General features: G+C 37.2%; 1 protein-coding gene across 1 annotated transcript; it reads left to right on the forward strand.

Annotated features, from left to right (window-relative positions):
- Nucleotides 1-358: 358 nt before the first annotated feature.
- med10 (mediator complex subunit 10) lies at nt 359-4,569 on the forward strand. The gene is made up of 4 exons (XM_051671531.1): nt 359-806; nt 966-1,049; nt 1,293-1,395; nt 4,203-4,569. Exons 1-4 carry the CDS (start codon nt 685-687, stop codon nt 4,296-4,298), a joined length of 405 nt encoding a protein of 134 aa, XP_051527491.1. The 5' UTR covers nt 359-684; the 3' UTR covers nt 4,299-4,569.
- The last annotated feature ends 13,311 nt before the right edge of the window (nt 4,570-17,880 follow it).

Here is a 17,880-nt window from a genome sequence, read left to right on the forward strand (position 1 = left end):
GGAGAGTTATAATGATGTAAAGAGAAAAGAAAATAGATTTTACAGGTGTACTTTTAGTCTATAATACTTTATTTTAATTATATATTACTATAATTGATGTCAAATTATGTTAATTTCTGTTAAAGCAAAGAATTGTGGGTTGTGAGTGCCCACGAAGGATGCACCTCATGCATCCTCTGAAAAGGAGGTCACATTCGAAGGCTGAATTTGGAGTGTCCTACTCGCTTTTCTGAAACGAGACAGCCTCGATGAGGTATGCGGCCGACAAATGTGACCTCCGGAGGACGCAGCCTTCCAAACGAGACACAGACTATGTTCCCTAAAAGCGTTTGTGTTTCTATCTGTAGAACGAGCAATAAATGTGTCGGCATGTTGTTTTGCTACATTTTAGCGGTCTACAGTCAAATAAATTGGTTATTTAGTTCCTGGATTCAGAGTAAATGTGGAATGTGTCTCGACAGAGACTTTACAGCAATTTGAAACGCTTTACAGCACCACGAAGGAAACCGTAACCAGGGTAACAGCCCATTCTCGCACGCTATTTGTTAAAACGCTGCCGGAAAGCGGGACGCTGTCATGGGAGCTGCGTAACGTGAACAGACGTCTGTCTTTTGTCATTCATTTGATACGTTTATCACTACTGAATTTATCATTGACTCACCTTTATGTAAAACTCAGATAGACATGGCCGAGAAGTTTGATAATCTCGAGGAGCACCTCGAGAAATTCGTCGAGAACATACGGCAACTTGGGATTATTGTCAGCGATTTTCAACCCAGTAGTCAAACAGGACTCAATCAGAAACTGTGAGTTGTGATCAGTTAAATTATCACTAATCAAAAGCACTACATTGACTAATACAAATACTTCCTTGTACTATCTAAATAATAGTGATGATTGTGTGTACTGTGTGATTGTTGGCAGTTGTGTCACTACATTAATAATCTGGCTATCTATTTATGCAGGAACTTTATGATCACAGGACTGCAAGACATTGAGAAATGCCGACAGCAGCTTCATGATATCAACGTACCGTTGGAAGTGTTTGAGTGAGTCATTTTTGCAAATCTCAAGCAACCTGCAAATGTAATATAGATGGATCTTCTCCACTCACAGTCATTAGATGATACAAACACTGTAAACAATATGGGTGTAAATGACACTATGAAGTGACACTTATAAACTCCATCTGGGTAATTTTAGGTTCTCTAGCCATCTAATGGATCAACTCGTCATGATCTGAAAATATCTGTGTCATTAATTATTGCTGTTATTTTACACTTTAACCACAGATATATTGATCAGGGACGTAACCCTCAACTCTATACCAAGGAGTGCTTGGAGAGAGCGTTGGCTAAAAACGAGCAGGTCAAGGGAAAGATTGACACATTGACTGTGAGTATTGGTTTAACATTTGCATGTAGTTCAGTATTGTTATCACTACAGTGCATCTGGAAAGTATTCACAGCACTTCACTTTTTCCACATTTTGTTATGCTACAGCCTTATTCCAAAATGGATTAAATTCATTATTTTCCTCAAAATTCTACAAACAATACCCCATAATGACAAGTTTGTTTGAAATCTTTGCAAATTTATTAAAAATAAAAAAAACGAAAAAAAATCACATGTACATAAGTATTCACAGCCTTTACCATGACACTCAAAATTGAGCTCAGGTGCATCCTGTTTCCACTGATCATCCTTGAGATGTTTCTACAATTTGATTGGAGTCCACCTGTGGTAAATTCAGTTGATTGGACATGATTTGGAAAGGCACACACCTGTCTATATAAGGTCCCACAGTTAACAGTGCATGTCAGAGCATGAAGTCCAAGGAATTGTCTGTAGACCTCCGAGACAGGATTGTATCGAGGCACAGATCTGGGGAAGGGTACAGAAAAATTTCTGCAGCATTGAAGGTCCCAGTGAGCACAGTGGCCTCCATCATCCGTAAATGGAAGAAGTTTGGAACCACCAGGACTCCGACTGAGCGATCGGGGGAGAAGGGCCTCTGTCATAGTGACCAAGAACCCGATGGTCACTTTGACAGAGCTCCAGCATTTCTCTGTGGAGAGAGGAGAAACTTCCAGAAGAACAACCATCTCTGCAGCACTCCACCAATCAGGCCCGTATGGTAGAGTGGCCAGACGGAAGCCACTCCTCAGTAAAAGGCACATGACAGCCTGCCTGGAGTTTGCCAAAAGGCACCTGAAGGACTCTCAGACCATGAGAAACAAAGATTGAACTCTTTGGCCCGAATGGCAAGCGTCATGTATGGAGGAAACCAGGCACCTCTCATCACCTGGCCATTACCATCCCTACAGTGAAGCATGGTGGTGGTAGCATCATGCTGTGGGGATGTTTTTCAGCAGCAGGAAATGGGAGACTAGTCAGGATCGAGGGAAAGATGAATGCAGCAATGTAGAGAGACATCCTTGATGAAAACCTGCTCCAGAGTGCTCTGGACCTCAGACTGGGGCGAAGGTTCATCTTCCAGCAGGACAACGACCCTAAGCACACAGCCAAGATAACAAAGGAGTGGCTCCAGGACAACTCTGTGAATGTCCTTGAGTGGCCCAACCAGAGCCCAGACTTGAACCCAATTGAACATCTCTGGAGAGATCTGAAAATGGCTGTGCACCGATGCTCCCCATCCAACCTGATGGAGCTTGAGAGGTCCTGCAAAGAAGAATGGGAGGAACTGCCCAAAAATAGATGTGCCAAGCTTGTAGCATCATACTCAAAAAGACTTGAGGCTGTAATTGGTGCCAAAGGTGCTTCAACAAAGTATTGAGCAAAGGCTGTGAATATTTATGTACATGTGATTTATTTATTTTTTTCTTCGTTTTTTATTTTTAATAAATTTGCAAAGATTTCAAACAAACTTCTTTCACGTTGTCATTATGGGGTATTGTTTGTAGAATTTTGAGGAAAATAATGAATTTAATCCATTTTGGAATAAGGCTGTAACATAACAAAATGTGGAAAAAGTGAAGCGCTGTGAATACTTTCTGGATGCACTGTATAAGCAACTTTCTCATTTTTAAGTAATAAATGAAAAGGATGTTGACATCCTTTTAAATGTTTGAAAAGGATGTCAATAAACATGGAAGTATGTTAAGGAGCTTTGCCACCCCCTTTTCTGATTATTTAGCACTGAATCATTTGCTGTGTGGTTTTGGAATCATGTTAAAGTCTGTTTATTTTAAATGTTCTCTAAAGCTTTAAATCAGAATAATTTAACCTCCTGAGTTTCAGGTGACTGCTGTGTGCATTTTCCGTTTCCCTTTTAGATTTGCAACCCAATAAACAAGCAAAAACATAAAAAATTCTAGAGCAAACAGTTTTCCTGAAAATGAATGTCCACATATGTGGACAGCGGGACTAAGTAGGTTAAATTTCATTCTGATTCAAAGTAATGGCCAGTATCATCCAATCACTGCCAACCATGTTAAAATAAAATTATACATTATAAATTCTGAGTCTGTGTCCTGATTATCATTGTCCCATGTCTCCAAAACATGTCGAGTGATCCAAACATCATCTGCAGCCTGAAACTGAACTTTTGACTGGATTTTAGGATTGAATGCACTTAGCTGCATAGAAAGCTATAGCATGCTCCCTTGCTACCTATTTAGTGAATGACTTAACCTCCATTGTGCTGTCTGTCTTCACTGGTCTCAGAACAGTTTGAAATGCACCTTATTTTTATCCTAACTCCATATAAAGCCTCTGAAAGCAAACATTTTCAGCTTTTGGATGAACCCATTGATTCTTAATGTGAAAATGCATAGTAAATATATAGGAATGCATTTACTAATGTTAATGAATAGAATCGTATTGCACAGTGATAACACAATTAAATATAATGAAATGTATATTAAAATGAAGTGAAATGACCCACAGATGTGTTAATGTTGAAAGTTTCAAAATAACAAATGTTTTTTCAACTTTTGAGGGAATAATGTCCCACAATACACCTGGCTGATGATCATCTTGTAACAGCTTAGACAATTTCAGAAGATATATTACATGGAACATCTAACTTGTATAGTATTTAAATAGGTCCTTAGGATGAAACACTAGACAGATCTTCCTTTCCTGTTACTGTATATAGCTAGTGTTCCTGGTATATTTGGACTAATACAAACAAAGGCACTCTCTTACAATGTTGTGCATGTTTTATTTTTCTCTCCCCAGAAATTTAAAAGCCTCCTAATTTCCGAGCTAGGGAAGGTTTTCCCTGAAGAGATGGCTAAATATAAGGCCATTCACGGAGATGACCCTCCTTCATGATTAACGTTGCCAGTCCTTCAACACTTCAAGATGTACATATGTTGATATTAATATTACATATTTTTACAATTCAGATCATCAGTCAAATATGCTAATTTTTACAGCTTTTTCATCTTTGTATTTACCTTTGTATGTCACACTTCTGGTTTGTGAATTGAGGGATATTTTGGGACATCTTGAAAACAGTGAAAAGCTTTTTTGTTATTCATTGTATGTTTTGCAGCATATTTTTATTTTTCTGTTGAATAAATGATTATTTTGTGTAATCACATCCAGTCTTTTGCTTATATCAACAACTACATTTCTGGTGAAATAAATATGTGTCAGTAGGGTAAAGCAAAATTCAAAATTTAAGAATGAGCTCCTTTTTAATGAATTAGTTAGAATTTGAATTGGCCACTCCCCACAGGATATTGAATTGCTACACATCAGAGGACTTTATTTAGTCCAACAACAAAATGGCCAATAACAGAAAACTTTTGTGTTCTTCAAGTTAATTTTTAAATGTAATAATATTAAATCATCTAATATTTATGGAAATACCCCACATGTGGGCATGAAAACATCTTTATGGGTAACTCATATTTAAAATTGAAATGTATTATTAAAAACTACACGTCCAGCAATTATGAATTTCTTGGTAGTTCAAATCAAATCACTTCATTCCATTTGATTCTACTTTTTAAAATTCGAATACATATTACAGTTCTGAATCTTGTTACCTACATTCAAATTGAAGTATTGGAATTTAAAAGGCATTCTCAATTTAATTCTCAGGTGTTTTTTGGTTGTATTTGTGTCAGTGGCCTCAAATTACCACCTGGCATGCCCTATTTTGCACTGTTCTGTAATCTCACACTACATGTCTGGTGCTGTGGTGATGGAATTGATTTGTGAGTGTTTTTAACCACATGACATCACTTACTAGTCATAGAGGTTAACTGAGAACTGACTGTGAAACTACCCTAGATGACAATCTCAAGGTATTTTTTTCTTTTGACGACAACCCTGTGTATCTGCAAGTGTCTCTCATGACAATCAAAAATTGGAGAAGTTCTTTTATTAAGTCACATGATATACTAGTCAGAACATGAAGAGCCCTCTCTTAACACTGAAAGGCAGGTCATTAGCAGGGTAATGATTTGTACTTGGATAACAGACTAGAAGTTTAAATATTTGTCTCTCTGAAAAACCTTTTGTCCAGTCAGTGGAGGGTTTGTAACTTTTGTAAGACTTCAGGCTTTTAAAACTCTTCTGAACATCTGCTGTATGATTAGTCTTTCACAAAAGGACTCAGGATTGAATATAAATGTGTTCTGCATACTGCACAGTATTCACTGAACACTGGGAAAAAGTAGTAGGTCTATGTATATGAAATAACGATGAACATTTCAAACACTGTTGTCACGTGAGCTTGTTACGTCTATGTTTAATTCAGTGAGTGGCACCTAGATATTGTGGCTATGAGTAATGGATAATGTACAGCCAGCCAGTCATTATCACAAAATAAATGGTCTTGTATCACCCTAAAGGGGTTTATTTTGCGATAACAACCGGCTGGCTTTACCAAATAAATAAATGAAAATTAAAATTGATTGGAGTTACAGCTATAGTATGAAGGCAATATAGATTGCCCCGATGAGCGGTCAGTTATACAGTGTTTCTATATGGAAAATGGTCATTATTCAGAAATATATCACCGCAGAATGCCACAATTTACCAGTTATAAAACAGTTATTTTGCCTTTTTAGTCTAATGTGTAAAAACATCTTAACTTTTAGCATAGATGGATGGATGAGGTGTCTAAGCGATACATGCAACACAAGGTCACCAGAGTTCTCATTGCTATTCTATTCATTAACCAAGCTGCATCTTTCACAGCAAAAAGCCTCTTCTAAAGGACACAACTTCCTTTCCAGGTTCTTAGGTGCAGTTTTGAGAGGTGCTGTGCATGTCCTTGCATGCTGTGGGCAGCCATTGGGCTTTGTTCACTGACTTGATGTATTTGTGAGGGAATAGTGAACATCTTGTGACTCATGAGATGAATAATCATTTCTTTTACAGTATGACCTTCATTTCAACAGACACCTCTTCCACCTCTCCCTTTTCTCTCTCAGGAGCGGTAACACATAACTGAACAATCTTGAAGAATTTAACTGTATGTCATGAATGCCATTTCTTTTTTTTATTAAGCAACTGAATGAGATTTGCATGTGATTTACAGCTAAATATGTTGGCTTGACAAAGTCAACATACTGTTATTTGACAGACTTTGAACCAAGACCAAAATGATCGAATGTAGCTCGTCCTAGAGATTTCAAGCTATATCCACCAAACTCAGCACAGAACTTCAGACTGTTCTGATCGAAATAAACATTTTTGCACAACGGACCATCTAAATTCCTATCGACTTACATTGACAGAATGTTCAAATGGGCCAATGGAATGCTCGTTAATCTAATCTAATCTGTCTATCTATCTATCTATCTATCTATCTATCTATCTATCTAGTCTGTCTGTCTGTCTGTCATCTTTTCTTTCATACAAGTGCTTTGTCAACCCACATCAAACTTTGTCTTGATAAACATTATCTAGTTATACATATGTTGTTCCAATATATGTTGCATTTATAACTTGATTTGTTTCTGAAGGAAATAAGAATGATGCTTGCTTGTGCAAAACCCACCACTGCAATGATAGGGTGCTGCGGGTGATTGCAAGGTGGTTGCTTACTGGCACCAAGTCAGAAGAGCCCACCTTAAAGTCTTTATGATATTCTGGTCCCTAGATGTGGCTTGGTTTCCTCCTACAGTGTAAGTCTATTGGATTTTTTCACAACCATTTTACCATCTGTCAGACTAAAATGGGGAGACTGATCACTTAGGCTGGAAACATTTTTAATGTAAGTATGCGTACACAGATGCGAGCAGCCAATATGTGTTCTTGCTAGTGTTATTTGCGGTCTGACACATTTTAGAACGCAACAATGCACAATCAAGATGGCATAGCTAGAAGCGTCTGCATTCACATACTTGTGTAGGGTATGTTTCGCATTTAGATAAGTACTAGCACACTTCTCCTCAAAAGGTCACACAACTGAAGGCATCATTCATGATCACAGTACATATGGTACACGGCAAAGTGAAATACTTGGAATTAGGGGTTTGTTTGTATCCCAAACCCAGATTATGAGTAATAGTAATGTAGTACTTACAATTGGCTCTTTTACCATGTGACACAAGGAAGCATAACTACTTTGTTTGCACAGTGATGAACTGGATAAACAAGCCATCTTCTCAGCAAATACGTGGGTTATGCTTGTATTAAAACAATGCTCAAGTAAAATATTTTCTTTGATCCTGATTATACATGGAAGGCAAACACAAGCAAGCCCGTGCATGCAACTCTCCTGGTTAGTGGGCAGCATAATGCTACCTTTGATAATATTATCGTAATGGCTTGGTAATGCTAATGAAAGGTGCTTCAGACTGACTGTGATTGCAGTTGTGCGTGCAATCCTGAAGAGCTTCGAACAGTCTGATTATTTTCTCTCTCTCTCTCTCTCTCTCTCTTGATTTATCACTTTCCACATGATGGAGAGGTTTGGCTCTGTTTAAGAGACAATCACCCCCTTCTGTGAAGGTCATGAGGAAGTCAAACCCTTCAGCCTTCTGTTGCCGTAGTCGCCATGGCAACGCACCCTGCCTTCCGGACGGAGACAAAAGCCACCTTATAGGGGGAGGAGAAAGAGGGGCATGTGTTGGAAAGGAACTAATGCATATTCAGCACACACAAACACACACATATGTTCTGAGCAAACTGCTTGTCCCACCCCATGTGTTTGAGTTTGGCATTCATATTTTTGCCCTTTAGGTCCAAAGGTTGCAATAGCTCAGAATTTTCTGAAATGGATCAGGTTCGGCGTGCAGGCGTGCAGGCGTGCATCCTAATATCAAAGCAGCTGTTGTGCTTTATTACCTCAGAAACACATCAGCTGTGCAAGCAAACCACCTTAAACTAATTAAAGTGATGTAAGATTGTTTAATGGGCAATGCCAATAGATATAGATGTCTACCTATAGAACAGGGTGACTGGTGACTGATGTATATTATATCAATTAATGACAGCAAATTAGATTAGTATTAAACAATTATTTTCCACAATAATTACATAAAATTAATGTTCAGCATTGATTGGACTACATGTAATCTGGATTACGTAATCAAATTGAAAAAATCAAGTAGCCTGCTTATAATTAAGTTACATTATAAATGTTTTAAATAATCAAAGTACAGTTAATTTTAACATGATTACATATGGATTACATTTTCTATAAATCTCGAATTTAAAAGAGGCTCAGGGACCGAAAAAAGCAAAATGCTGTTTGATATCATGTTAACTAATGTTTAATAAAAGGAGTGCACATTGATACTTATTTCACTTAAAATCAAAACATGCAATAAGTAATCCAAAAGTAATCAGAATAACTAAGAAGTGTAATCTAAAAGAATCTAAATGTCAGTCATCTCGAAAAGTAGAAAAATATCCCCAAATATCGGTTGATTATTCAGCCTAAACAATGTATTGGTGTATCACCTAAAACTATAGATATATCACTTGTTCAAAAGTTAGTTCTCATGACTTATACTGAAAACTGACCAAAACAAGTTTCCATTGTGGGTGTCTACTGTTCATGCATTATATGGACTGGTCAGTGTGTAAGCTCGTGTTTGGAGTGGGCTGTGTTTTAATGCTGAGGTTTTGTGTGCCAGAATCGTTGATTCATTTGGAGGTAGAAAGTGTTGCCTTGAGGGTTGCTCAGAGAAAGGGCAATGCTGTAGATCTCTCTGGTCTCCATGGAGATGGACGTCTCGCTCTCTCTCAATCCTTTCCTCATTAAAATGTGGCAAGGCACAAAGCCACGGCTGGTCATGTGATTCCCAATCTCACCCTTTCTGTTGCGAAAACCAACACATGATAGATGGATTATGTAGGCCTAACTGTTTACTTTAAAGGATTAGATTACCCTAAAAATTTTAATTCATTCACCCTCATGTTGTACCAAACCCATATTTATTTCCATGGAACACTTGGAACAATACTTTTTCCACAACAAGGAGAATTGTTGGAGAATCTTCACACACCTCTTTTCAATACAATGCCAGTTCATACAATAGTGACTACATCTACCAAGCTACAAAAAGGACAAAAAACACTGTTAAAGCACCATTAAAGTAGTCCATATGATTTAAAGGGGTCATGAAATGGGAAATCTAATTTTCCTTGATATTAAGACATACAGTATAAGAGGTAACTGTACTATAAAAACATACTGTACATTTCAGAACTCAAAACCTCCTCCTCAGTCCCTCCCCGGTTTTGAAATCTGTCTGTTCTTGACATCATGAAACATTGCTCATTTGTATTTACACATCCCACATGTGTCATCGCACCCTTGTCCCCGCCCATTGGTGCACAGTGAAAGAGAGCAGACCTTGTGTGGCTAACTATTCCTGAATATCTGGAGAATTTTGAATTATTTTGTATATGAACATGAACTGCACAGACGTCTTATCATGTATCTCGCCGCTTTTAAAAGATGCGGTGTCAAGTTACAACTCTGAAAGGGAGAAGCAATTCTCTTTCATTCAGCTGCTGCCTCTTGTTGTTTTGAGCACATGCTCAAAACAACAAGAAGCAGAGCAGCTGAATGAAATAGAATCTGCACTTTTTTTAATTGTGGTGTATGTAAACATAAAGTAGATGGACGTCTTTGACCGTTTCGATGTTTTTCCAGCAATGTGCACCTCATTGCGCCTACAGTATATGTATGCATCATTTCACTGTTCTTTGGACTATGATCTGTTAGTTTTCTTCGGTTCTTGACAGCATGGATTGTTTGTGAACCAGTCATAATATGATTTAAGCTTTGCAAAGGAACTGATATTGAAGGATGGGGCAGTTAAAAACACTTGGACCCGATCAATCGTAAGTAAACCGTTTCTTTCATGAATATTTCAAAATTTAATGACTGTTTGATAGTTTATGGTGCTAAGTGTTAACAGTTGTGCTTGAGATGATCAGTTTAATATATTCGGATGCAATGTGCTGGATGTGCATTATGTGTAAACCCTGAAATTTTGTTTTATAATGTTGAGGGGCTTGTTCATTCTCTTCCGAATGAGTTTCAAATATGGGTGAATTTGAGGACCTGCATGATGTTAACCAGTTAGCCAATCATAATAGTGGGCATTTACACTGAAATTTTAAGGAGGCACTTAGGCCAAAACTGAACGTTTCAGACAGAGGGCCAAAAACAGGGTGGAAAATTATCCTATATTACTAAATTATGACTGTTTGGTTAGCACGTAACCCCACACTCTTAAAAAAAAATTCTTGCAGTGCTTTGATGTTATTGTCTCCTTAAGATGAATTGCTCATGTTGTATCCTTTCTCATTTTGTAAGTTACTTTGGATAAAAGCATCTGCTAAATGAATAAATATAAATAAATTAGTTCTCGCATTTGCTGTAAATGAACACATGGTATATGTGCATGGAAAATTAATTTAGAGCTTTTCGGTGAATAATGATTAAATGGCTTCAGAACACTTGGAATACAGCACATTAGTCATATGAACTAATTGTTTTTAGCTTGGCAGATGTGGTTGCCATGAACTGTCGTTGTCTGAAAAATGGCAGAATGAAGATTCTTCAAATATTCTCCTTTTGCAGCATTCAGGTTTGGAATGACATGAGGGTGAATAAATAATGACATAATTCTCATTTTAGGGTGAACTGTTCATTTAAGACAGGGAAAACAAGCTTGATGCTTATTTTTAAAAACCTTCTTGTCTTTTCCAAGATGAAGAGAGGCTTTCATTTGCTCATAATGCAGCATTCATTTGAATATCGCAGGCCCGTTGGGATTCAAACCTAATTTCTTCTCTTCCTCTCTGTCTATTTTCCCTCAGCCCCAAGGCTTCTTATTTAATATACAATCAGCATGATTTTCTGACAAACATCTAGCACGCCGAACAGGACTGGAGCACAGAGGCTTACATTGCTCTTTGAGTTCCCACAGGCTTAATTAACGCTGTTTGTTGACAGCTTTGAGGATTAAAGCATTGTCCTCCTGTAGGAGTAATGATGGTGTTGTGTTGGTTGTTGCGCCAATGTAAAATCTATTAGTGCCCATCCCTGTTTCTCACAGGTACTTAGCGTGGAGTGATGTTGGCAGCTGGATATTTAAGGTGGGGTGTGCAGTTTGTGTGCTTCTTGATGTCCTTGCAGTTCTCTTGGGGTTGTGCTGTATCTCACACCCCTTAATGCGATCAACACATGCAAATATGACAAAGGGACATTTTTGAGCATTTTGTCCTGACTTGTTCCTTTTTCAACACACGATTCAATGTTCAGTTAATGTTGAAGATTATGTAGACTTAAAGTGAGTGCAAGGTCACATTATTCTTGGCCACTTGGCCTTATTCATGAAACACAAGCATAACAAATAAATAGTTAGAAAAACAATTCTTACATAAATTGTCCCATTGAATTAAATGGAACAATTTACATTAGACTGGATTTATGAACAATATAAACTCAAATTCATTCGCTTGTGTTTCATAAATAAGGCCCAATATGTGCAAATATTCAAGTATTTAAAGGGATATTTCACCTAAAAATGGAAATTATGTCATTTTGTTCAAATCTGATTTTCTTTCTTCCATTGTACACAAAAAGTTCACGCTGCTCTTTTCCATACATTTTTCAATACACCATAAAAGTATCATTATGTTAAATTTCTCGTTGTGTTAGGTTTGGAACGATATAAGAGTGAATAAATGATGACAGAATGTTTATTTTCTTAAACTGTTGCTTTAATGCAGCTTATGCAGAATGTTTAGGAATTCTCTCTTTTATTTCTTTCATTCATTTCCACATAAAAATAATTAAATGTGTACTTTGAGCAATATATTAGCCTCTGATTTGATTTAGAATCTCCAGCAGACCAACAGAAGGCGTCATACTGTAATTAGCATGCCATAAATCCCATCTGAATGTTGCTTATAACTCCACAGTCATCAGACAGATGCTTATTTGAGCAGAATGTCCGCTTTGGATTCTGAAGGGCAATGCCAGACGTACATCAAGCCCCATAAAACTCTACAGCTCCGCCCTGCCTTTGTGTTGCCGTTTGTCCCACACTGTGGACGTGTGGGTAAATGTGTGTACAGACCTCAGTTAGGACATAAACCGTATTTACCACCCCAATCTTCTACGACAGTGAAGGAGGGGGACACAGAAATCATATTCTTCTATCATGTCTAATTCTAATGTTGTGGATCATGTATTTTACTGTTGCATTTAGCATCACTGATTGTAAAGTATTAATGCTTTGCTATTCTCAAAAATGTTAATGATCATAATCAGTGGTGCTTGCATTTTTATTGTACATACTAAGGGTAAGAGGGTTGTTCAGTCATTACATTACTTGTAGAGATGTTCCATTAACTTTCTAAGCGATCATGTTAAACTGGATGATAAATTGTGTGAAAAAATCCCATTAAAGGAGGGACCTGAGCCATATAGGGTCCAGAATATCATAGAGCAGGGGTCGGCAACCTTTTCGACATGAAGTGCCATTTTTTATTTTCCTTTGCTTATACTAGGAAAACACTGTCATGAGCACAGAACGCTCTGTTTGTTGCAGATGACAGTTAACAGAGCGCAAATTCACTTTGTAGCGCAAGACACATACAAAGTACATACTTATTTAATAAAATAGCAGGCTATTGCAGTTTAATAATCACTTTGAGTCACATAACACCCGGCATTTTAAACTCAAAATCTACGTCATAACACAGAAACACTTCAAAATAAAAGCTCATTTTAAATGAAAAAAAGTATGACAGATATATATCTCGATTGTAAAGTTATGTAATATTCACTATATTACTACTACTACTACTACTACTACTATTACTAATAGTAATAAATAAATGGTAATTGTATTATAGTTAAGCAGTATCTCTGTTATGCAACTCTGTTATGATAAAATATAACTCCAATGCTGTATTTTGGATTGTGCTGTGAGGTTCTATATATAAGCACTTCATTTGCTAAAAAATAATATGTTATATTTTCTTTTGAATTTGTTTTTCATTAATTCATTTATTTAAACACCATTTTGATGATAATCTGTTGATATGGATTTCAGAAAAACAAAAAACATACAAAAAACAAGTATCAGACTCGGTATCTGCAAGTATCAGAAAGAAAGTATCGGTACTTCGGTAAAAAAAATTAAATAAAATGGTATTGGGACATCCCTACCAAAAATAAAAAAAGAAGAATGTGAAAATGAAAGTGGAGGTTGATAGATTGATAGAAAAGACTTAAATATTGATCTGTTTATCACCCACACCTATCATATCACTTCAGAAGACATGGATTTAACCATGGATTAAATCCATGTGCTTTTAAATCTTATGGATTACTTTTATGCTGCCTTTATGTGCTTTTTGGACCTTATTTTTTCTGATAATATAGTATACAATTAAAAATGCAAAATTGCATTAAGTAAAATGCCAAAATACTTGACGTTACCAGGACAATTTGTTCTACGACGTAAATTACACACAGTCATACCTCAAACGTGAATTTTGAAGCCATATTGAATTGCATATTTTAAACACACACACACACACACACACACGGCAGCTTCAAAATTCAGGTATGAAAGTGTGTAATTTATGTTATAGAACAAAACATACACAAATCGTCAAGTAACGTTTACCACAGACTTTATTCTACTTATAAGTTCAAAAACCCCATTATAAAAACCTATAGGAAAATCCAGAGGGAACCCATGGCAAATTAGACTTCCGGGTTCACCTACAAATTGACGTCACAGCTGAACAGCTCTATATGCAGCAAATAAAAGAAAATCAAGGCCATCAACCGCTCAAATGTGCATCACAAATGACACATAGTGAACTAATTTACTTAGCGCACTTTACCGAAAGGGATGCACGAATGTGCACGTGCTTTGCTCATCTGTTGACTGGTACAGATTAATCTCTCTTTCATAGTATTTAGCTTTCCATTCAACTCATAACTAAATAAAAAACATTGCATGATTATGAGAGGGATTACACCAAGAGGTAGATTGGAATGCAGGTGTGAGGGACTTTGCAATAAAATACATACTTCTCTCTCTCGCTTTTGCTTGCGTGCCAGCAGAGGTGTATAGTAACCAAGTTCAAATACTTCGTTACTGTACTTAAGTACAGTTTTTTAATATTTGTTCTGTACTTGAGTATAAATATTTCTTTGGACTTTTACTTTGACTTCACTACATTTTGAAGAGAAAATGTATACTTTTACTCTGATAAATTTCTCCAGACACTTTCGTTACTTTTGCGACTAAAAAAATAAATAAAATAAAAATAAAATAACAGCTGTATGTGCAAAAATGCAAAAGAATCGTTTGAGTAGAATCTTTTAAATTTGATTCCTTTGAACTGAACAAAAAGATACAAAAAGCGGTCTAAATGAATTGTTTTGCGAATCACGAATCTGAATCATAATCACAAGCGAAGCACGTGCCAGTAAGTGTTCCGTCGTCTGTTTCCACTGGGGAAGACGAAAAACTGCTCATTTGAGTTGAATTACTAATTTATTTGATAAGTTTAGGCTTAAACGTTATGAAAGCTGTTAAATAATGAAGTTATGTGCGATCAGTGTCCCGCCTTTCCTGGAGACCTGTTCATATAAAAGTCAATCACATGCATTTACATTTTACATTTAAACAAGGTATGATGTGTGTGAATAATTACCAGCGCTCATGAAAATGTCCAACAATAATTCTTATATTTTATGAAGATGTGAATGGTCTTTGCCTAAGCAAAACTAGTTTTCTGGTGGTTGCTAAAGTGTTACAGCTGAAGTCAGAGGTTTACGTACACCTTAGCCAAATACATTTAAACTCAGGTTTTAACAAATTCTGACTTTTAATAGTAGAAAACATTCCCTGTCTTAGGTCAGTTTGGATCACTACTTTATTTTAAGAATGTGAAATGTCAGAATAATAGTAGAGAGAATAATTTCTTTCAGCTTTTATTTCTTTCATCACATTCCCAGTGGGTCAGAAGTTTACATACACTTTGTTACTATTTGATAGCACTGCCTTTAAATTGTTTAACTCGGGTCAAACGTTTTGGGTAGCCTTCCACATGATTCTCACAATAAGTTGCTGGAATTTTGGCCCATTCCTCCAGACAGAACTGGTGTAACTGAGTCAGGTTTGTAGGCTTCCTTGCTTGAACACACTTTTTCAGTTCTGCCCACAAATCTTCTACCGGATGGAGGTCAGGGCTTTGTGATGGCCACTCCAATACCTTGACTTTGTTGTCTTTAAGCCATTTTGCCACAACTTTGGAGGTATGCTTGGGGTCATTGTCCATTTGGAAGATCCATTTGCGACCGAGCTTTAACTTTCTGGCTGATGTCTTGAGATGTTGCTTCAATATTTTGTGAAGTGCAACAGTCCCTCCTGCAGCAAAGCACCCCCACAACATGATGCTGCCACCCCTGTGCTTCACAGCTGGGATGGTGTTCTTCGGCTTGCAAGACTCACCCTTTTTCCTCCCAACATAACGATTGTCATTATGGCCAAACAGTTAGATTTTTGTTTCATCAGACCAGAGGACATTTCTCCAAAAATTAAGATCTTTGTCCCCATGTGCACTTGCAAACTGTAGTCTGGCTTTTTTTTATGGTGATTTTGGAGCAGTGGCTTCTTCCTTGCTGAGCAGCCTTTCAGGTTATGTCGATATAGGACTCATTTTACTGTGGATATAGATACTTATCTATCTGTTTCCTCCAGCATCTTCACAAGGCCCTTTGCTGTTGTTCTGGGATTGATTTGCACTTTTCGAACCAAATTACATTCATCTCTAGGAGACAGAATGCGTCTCCTTCCTGAGCGGTATGATGGCCGTGTGGTCCCATGGTGTTTATACTTGCGTACTATTGTTTGTACAGATGAACGTGGTACCTTCAGGCATTTGGAAATTGCTCCCAAGGATGAACCAGTCTTGTGGAGGTCCACAATTTTTTTTTCTGAGGTCTAGGCTGATTTCTTTTGATTTTCCCATGATGTCAAGTTTGAAGGTAGGCCTTAAAATACATCCACAGGTACACCTCCAATTCAGTACACCTCCTAACAGAAGCTAATTGGCTAATTGCCTAAAGGCTTGACACCATTTTCTGGAATTTTCCAAGCTGCTTAAAGGCACAGTTAACTTAGTGAATGTAAACTTGTGACCCACTGGAATTGTGATATAGTCAATTAAAAGTGAAACAATCTGTCTGTAAACAATTGTTGGGAAAATTACTCGTGTCATGCACAAAGTAGATGTCCTAAATGACTTGCCAAAACTATAGTTTGCTAATATGAAATCTGTGGAGTGGCTAAAAAATGAGTTTTAATGACTTCAACCTAAGTGAATGCAAACTTCTGACTTCATCTGTATATTTGCTTTGTAGCACATGTATGCTACAGTTTGTGTGGTGACTAGGGTTTTCTGGATGGTTGCTAGGGCATTCTATGCAGTTGTCAAGGTGATCTCTGCTGTGTGTTTTGGTGCATTGCTACAGTATGTGGTTGCCAGGTTGTTACTATGCTGTTGCTAATTTTTTTTTGTTATTTTATTTTTTTTTTTTGTGTGTGTGTGTTTTTTGCACATTGCTCTGCAGTTACCAGGGTGTTCTAGGTAGTTCTCAGGTTGTTGCTCTGCTGTTGTTAAGTTGTTTTAACTGTGTTACAGCACATTGCTCTGCAGTTGACAGGGTGTTCTGGGTGGTTGCTAATTGACCCAAATGAAAAGAACCCACCCCCACAAGTCTCTGTTCTGGACACTAATATAACTCCCTCCTTCAGTGGTTCATTTTTTATGGACTGTGGTGTTCATTTACACTCATCCCATAAATATGATCATTCTGATGTGACTTGAATGCACCATTAAAGGGATAATTCATTTAAAAATGAAAATTCTCTCACCCTCATTCGATCCAAGATGTGTGACTTTCATTTTTTTTTTTGCAGAACACAAACAAAAAAAGATTTTCAGAAGAATATCACTGTTATGTAGGTCAATTCAATGTAAGTGAATGGTGGCAAGACCTTTGAAATTCCAAAAAGCACATAAATGCAGCATAAGATTAATCCACAAGACTCCAGTGGCTCATCAATGTCTTCTGAATGGATCAAATTGGTTTTGGGTGAGAATAGACCAAAATATAACTGCTTTTTCAACTATAAATCTTGACATTAGCAGTCTCCTTGGCGATCAGGATTTCAAGCTCAATTACACTTCCTATAGCGCCACCTAGGGCTCTGCGCATGCGTCATGCACTAGAAAGTGAAATCAAGCTTGAAATCATGATCGAGCCTAGAGATTGCAATGGCAAGATATACAGTGAAAATAAGTTACAATTTGGTTTATTCTCACCCAAAACCAACTGAAACGCTTCAGAGGACAGGATTTAACCACTGTAGTAGTATGGATAACTTTATGC

This window comes from Myxocyprinus asiaticus, chromosome 34 (assembly GCF_019703515.2).
Source record: "Myxocyprinus asiaticus isolate MX2 ecotype Aquarium Trade chromosome 34, UBuf_Myxa_2, whole genome shotgun sequence".
Lineage (NCBI taxonomy): Eukaryota > Metazoa > Chordata > Actinopteri > Cypriniformes > Catostomidae > Myxocyprinus > Myxocyprinus asiaticus.

Coding starts and splice junctions, on each gene's coding strand:
- med10 (XM_051671531.1), top strand. CDS start 685: ATGGCCGAGAAGTTTGATAATCTCGAGGAGCACCTCGAGAAATTCGTC. Junction 807..965: donor ACAGGACTCAATCAGAAACT/GTGAGTTGTGAT, acceptor CTATTTATGCAG/GAACTTTATGATCACAGGAC. Junction 1,050..1,292: donor GTACCGTTGGAAGTGTTTGA/GTGAGTCATTTT, acceptor CTTTAACCACAG/ATATATTGATCAGGGACGTA.